The sequence below is a fragment of the Vanacampus margaritifer genome, chromosome 12 (genome assembly GCF_051991255.1).
Source record: "Vanacampus margaritifer isolate UIUO_Vmar chromosome 12, RoL_Vmar_1.0, whole genome shotgun sequence".
NCBI classification, from domain to species: domain Eukaryota; kingdom Metazoa; phylum Chordata; class Actinopteri; order Syngnathiformes; family Syngnathidae; genus Vanacampus; species Vanacampus margaritifer.
In genome coordinates this window covers 902,205-908,204 of record NC_135443.1, presented here as the reverse complement: position 1 = coordinate 908,204, position 6,000 = coordinate 902,205, and the positions used below count along the sequence as shown (strand labels likewise).

General features: G+C 45.0%; 1 protein-coding gene across 2 annotated transcripts in view; it reads right to left on the bottom strand.

Annotated features, from left to right (window-relative positions):
• Positions 1 to 1,652: 1,652 nt before the first annotated feature.
• Positions 1,653 to 6,000, bottom strand: part of LOC144061127 (coiled-coil domain-containing protein 172-like) — a 115,830-nt gene continuing 111,482 nt past the window's right edge. For both annotated transcript variants that reach the window (XM_077581261.1, XM_077581262.1), the window contains one exon: positions 1,653 to 1,868. In XM_077581261.1, the coding sequence (XP_077437387.1) occupies positions 1,665 to 1,868 (204 nt within the window). In that variant the 3' untranslated portion in view covers positions 1,653 to 1,664. The remainder of the gene's footprint in view (positions 1,869 to 6,000) is intronic.

Below are 6,000 nucleotides of genomic sequence, written 5' to 3'. Positions count from 1 at the left end.
GTCGTGGAATGAAGTGAAGTCTTATCTCAAGGCAGCGCTGATGCGCGCTTTGGGGGACAACTTGCGCTCAGCAAACATTTGAAGGATTCGGACCAGAGCACATTTGGCGTAATCTGCTCGGTCATCCACGGTCGCCCCCGCCTCCAGGCCACAATGGCGGCGATTTCCATCTCAACACACCTGCTCTCCGTCTCCGAATGCCTCCGATAGCGTCCTCCGGCCCGGGAAGGAAACATCAGATGATATCTCGGGAGGAAAGCGCCACATGACGGCTCCGATAAAACACGCACTTGGAGTTTGCTTCCTGTACGGCGGCGAGTCCCGGACTGGACCCTCCAGTGGCAAGAAAGATGGGACGCAGCTAGCGTGAGAGGCTAACGTAGCCGTCGATGTCGTCACTCACTTTGGCTCGCAAATATGGACACGAGTAGTGCAAGTGAACACATTTGACAGAATGTCGATTAGGGGAAGTAAAAGAGACACTGAGATGACAGGAAGTGAAAGAGTGAAACATCCTGGGTCGGTCATTAATATTGGGACAGCTGCAGGAAATAAAAAAAAAAAAGGGGCAGAAAATGTGGAATTTGAACAAAAGTATTGGGACACCTCCTGGAAATGTAATACAATTCCGTTATGTATCATGAAATTCCCCAAATTCTTTTTTGTGACGTTCCCTAACGAAGGCAACGTGCTTGTTGCGCAACCGTATTTCGTAAGCAGAAAATACAAGCCAAATGTTCTCATCATGCATGAAAGTGGCTCTTTCATCAAGTTTGTCACGCTTTATCGCATCTCTCCACTGACTTGGAGAGCAAAAGAGTCTTTGGGACGTTCCCTTGCATCACGTCCTTTATCTGGCGTATCGGGAACGTTCCCGTCTTACCACCACCAGCGCGTCCTTGTTGATAGCGCGTCTGTAAAGTCAAGCCTCGCAACGTGACAGCTATTGTGTGGGAGTGAAAAGAAGAAGGAAGACAATTTATACAAGATGCAGTGCAATGTTGCATTCCGCAAAAGTGCAAAGTCGGATTGTCCCACTCGCAATGTAACAGTTGCCAACTCAAAGCTTAGATATGAAATAAGGCCTTCATTCATTTCCATAATGTCCCTCATGTCACAATCCAGCAACATGCAACATCTGTCGTCCCTCATACGTACGCGCGCCGCACCAAAAATGACAACAAACTTTATACAACAGACCAGGGAACAATTTGTAATCATTACGTTCTGTCAAATAAAAAAAGTTGCCATGAAAAATGGTAACCCGAAGACCCCCGTGAGCATGAATGAGGCCTCTTTGATTTCTCAGTTGCACATTTTTACGTTTGTGTGTAGAACGTTTTCAAATCCGTGCGGAGTCCAGTCGGGAGTTTGTCCCGCTCGGTGATCGCTTTGACTGAAAAAAGCTGATTGTCCTCAGGTTGTTTTTCTTGTGGACGTTGACCTCCTCGCTCCATTCATTAGTTTTGGGAGTCAGTTTAATAAATTGCTTGAGGGCTGCAGGTGCCATATTGTTTATTACTTCCCACTTTTATGCTCCCATCCGGTAAATTCCCGTCCGGGAACGTGCGTGTATCGTGACAAAAGCCAACGGAGAATGACAGCAGCCACAAACATCGTCCCGCTTGTTTATTTGTTCACCAAAACAAAACATCAATCCATATTTATCCGCACGCCGCCCGAGGAGTCGGAGGTGGAGGCGGACGCGGTGTTGCGTCACCCTGGGAGCCGTGATTCATAATCCGGCCGGCAAGCTTTCCCTCGGGGGACGGCTTTCCGGACCCGAGCCTTCTTGTCTTCTTGACGTACGCGCACAAACGGGCATCCTTTGCGATTGTTTTGCACGTCTTTCCATCATCAACTGCGATCTTTGGACACATCAATTGAAATGTTTATGTGATCTGTTGCAGGTGTGCGACGTGTATGTGTGCGTATGTGCGACGTGTATGTGTGCGTATGTGTGATTCTGTTCTTCCGGCGCTTGTGTTAAACTATTTCACGACACCCCAGTTGGAGTTTACTGTAAAAATAAACACAAAACAAAAACGGTCACACATAAAAAAATTTAAAAAAAAACATAGCCACTGCTAATGCTAAAGTCAATGTAAAATCCTATTGACATGCTAAGGGGAAATTAGCATTGACTAGCGAGGTTGATATTGCTTCAAATGACTAATATTCACACACAAACGGTGTCGGAACACATACATAAGGCGTTGATTGTTCATATTTTGTGAAAAAGAAGTTTTAAGAACAAAGCTTGATCCCAATTTTCTTCTTCTACTCTTACTTTGTCATCCATGAATGCACGGCACCGCACGGCCCCAAGACGCCAACACATGCACAAAGCAAACATTTACTTTGTATTTATTGTTGTTCAGATGATGGATGGTTGGATGCATGTTTAGTCAATTCTTATTTTATTTTGAAACAAATTCCTTTTCTGGGCGTTCCTTAAAGTTGAGTTCTGAAGGATTCATTTAATCGTTGTACCGCATAATATGGCACAAAATACGATCCCCAAGATCCAAGGTTAGCCCAGTAATTCCTAAGACTTGTGAAAATAAAAATAGAATAACAAAATAAGATCAAGAGATGCTTAGTCATGGGTTGAATGTGTGCAAAGATGCGACAAATAAAAGGTGAGGATGTAGCGGAAGGAAAATCCCAAAGGTTCGAATTTCAAATCATATTTACAAGGAAGGTCATTTTGTAAGAAGAGTGAGAGTAGAGGATGCAGAGGATGCAGAGGATGCAGAGGATGCAGAGAACGGGGTTCGATGGAGGCAACGGATTCACTGCGGCGACCCGAAAGGGAAAAGCCCAAAGGAAAAGAAGAAGTGTTCATGAATTAGCTGTTCAACGTGCAGGAATGAATGAGCAGGATATGATTGTTGACTTTTGGTTGTTGAATAAGTACTCAATTGTGAAATTAATGAAGCACTCTTTTCATTATTCATGATTTCAATATCAATGAAAATGACTGTAATTAAGTGCCATTATTTTTTCCCTATAATCGCCCAGCCCGAAGACCCTGGAAAAAACAACCAACCGCCAAAACGGAGTGAGCGGGACGGACGGGCTCAACCCATCAAGCAAATGCCTAAAATGCCGACCCACCTACAAACCTGACCCACTGAACTTCACAAACGATCGCTAACTGCGCCGACCGACCGACCTACGAAAACTCCTTGAATGCCGAGCAAAACCTTTGAGCATCACTTCAAGTAGCACATCAGCTTTAGCCTAGCGTAGCGGCAGGAAATACAAGCAAGGCGAGCAGAGATTTACGACTCAACGTTCCCGACGTCAAGGTGAACTCGCGTGTCCCTCCTCGACGCTTTGATTCCGCGTTTGCCCGCCGTCAAAACGTCCGGAACGCACTTTGACTTTATTGACGGGAGCAAATCACGCCGCTGAGCGCGTAAAACGTTGACATTGCGCTTTGTAGGACACAAGCTGTTTGTGTTTTCACGCTGATGCGATTTTAAAAGGTGACGTTACATCACGGCTGGCAGCGGGATTCATCAACACACTGATTCAAAATCATTCTCCGGATCAAATAAACTTTGGGTCCTGGATCTGCGTTCACGTCGCGCTGCTGTAGCGAGCATGAAATCCCCCAAATGTGTTCACCTTTCGTGTCAAATGTTGGGATGAAATGAGCTCGCCGCACTATTATTGATTCGAGGCCGTTTCCGTTTGCGGTTTCAAAAAAATCGTGGCCTCGAACGTGCTGCGCTTAAACGCGCGTTGGCCGCGCAGGCTCGCCAACGCGATCATCTGCGCGGCCCAAACAACGGCGCTGATTTTGCTTCTCGGGTGTTAATTAATGGCTTTGAAATGCATGCGTATGTTACGTTTGGAGAAAATCCTTCTGTGACAAAAGCGCCGCATGATTTGCTTTTGCTTCCCACGGTGACGTGCTCCAGCTGATGTCACATGGTTTTGTTATCGAGCATTTTTGTCTCATTTTATTGCTTTCTTTAACCGCGTCAGTTTTGAGGTGTATTAAGTGGGCCAAGTCCCAGCTGAAGGTAGCGAATGCACAAACCCCAAATCCGAAATTTGCATTTGTGTGTCTCGTATTTGGAAAAAGCTGTTTGCTAAAGACTTGAAAGTGTCAATAAGTAAAAACCTTCAAGAAGGTTCTGCCAGCCTTTCGTCTTTTCTTCCCAACACAGCAGCAATAATAGCTACCTTTAAAAAAGACATGATTTGTATTTTTGTATTACCATTTGATTTGTGGAGAGCCAAGACGGCAAAGTGAGTAAGTAAAAAGACAGAAATGGAGGCAATCAAGATGAGCCTTTTCTGCTTTTGGTTGCCTTTTTGTGACGCTTTTTTTTTTTTTGTTGCCTCATTTTCTGCCAATGTGTCGCTTTGCAAACACACACAAAAGGTAATAAGGCACAAACGCACACTTACAGCTCATTGTGTGTTTGGATGAGAGGCCACAGGCACGAAGACCATCACCGAAGTTGGACTGCAATATAAACAATAGTGAGAGTTGACTTTACGTTTCTTATTTGAAAGAGTTGAACGTGTTTTGCCACCGACCAATTCATCGATTTTAGCATTTGATGCTCAGGATGAAGTTTTGCTTTCGTGGCATCCGAGTTCAAAGCACGTCTTTGCTGTCTGTAAACTTAGAATAGATTTCGATTTTTCATTACTTTTAGCTTTCATTTCATTTAGAGCTCGATCGATGGTTTTGAAACATTTTCTTTCCGATGCTTCAGTTGACTTTATTCGTTTTTCAAGTTGATCAGTGCGAGGGTTCCTTTTGAAATGTGAGCTTTTTGGAAGAATGTGAGTCACAATAAGGACAGAGTGAAAATGAAGGACATTTTCTCTCATTTTAGTTCAGTATCGGCCACGATTTCCTTAAATTGCGAGGGATCGGTGATGGGCCGACCCCTTTAAAATAAAACCCATCTCATCTCCCCCAGCAGAGATCTGAAAAAGTCAAGCCACTGTCCTCTTCTGCTGTCACGTGACTAATAGGCTTTTCAATTTCATGGTATTTCATTGGACAGCTACTGCTCACTGTTTTACAATACAACAAGATTGGAACATTGAACGTGTAAGCTGTTGGTTATGGGAAAAAAAAAATCAAGATTGGCAGGTCAGACTATTTGAAAAATTGGGGATCGTTGAAGACTGTGGTCAGCGCAACCCTAATATATATATATAAATATATATATATATATATATATATATATATATATATCGTCAATGAGATTTTGTGTAAAAATCATTTCATCAAAAATGGAAGTGGCCTAGTTGTACAGTGACGCGTTATGTGAACGTTCTCCGCACCGTCTCCAAGTCAAGCATGTTGACGTTATCGCTACACTGACTTGTTAAAAATTGAAGGTGCAAAATGCGTCGACACGCCGGCGTCGTGTTTCTGCATGTGCGTCGCATGTCACGTTGATCCTGCGTGCGTTTGTTAGTGTGTGAGAGCGAGAAGTAAACATGCGGTGAGTAAAAGCAGCTGGCGGCCGTTGAGCGCGAATCCAAGCAGACGAGCGTACGCGTGCGGCCTTGTTTTGCTCGCATTGTTTCCTCCATTTTTTTTTTCTCTCATTCCTCTCCATCTCACGGCATCCTCCCACCAACCCCCCCCCCACCCCGCCGGCCCCCACGCTCACCCTCCGCTACTTTCTTGCGTTCCCTGGTTACCAGCGTGAAGCCTCTTTTGTTTGTCTGCTGCCGGAATACGTTCGCACACTCGCACGCAGCGGATTTAAATGTGGTGCGGCTGCAGGATGGCGGGAGGCGATAAAGGAGGGGAAAACGCATGCTTGGGATCGGAATGGAAATTGAGGAGTCAAGATGAAAACTGCAGGCGAGCGTCGCGTGCATGCAAATCGGAAGACGCCGTCACACCGAGACAAATGTGAGGAATAAAGAAGAAATATTGTCAAGTTGTTGTGGGTCTTCTTCGCCCCCCCGCTGTCACCTAAACGGCTTCTTAATCTTTTGCTTTCCCTT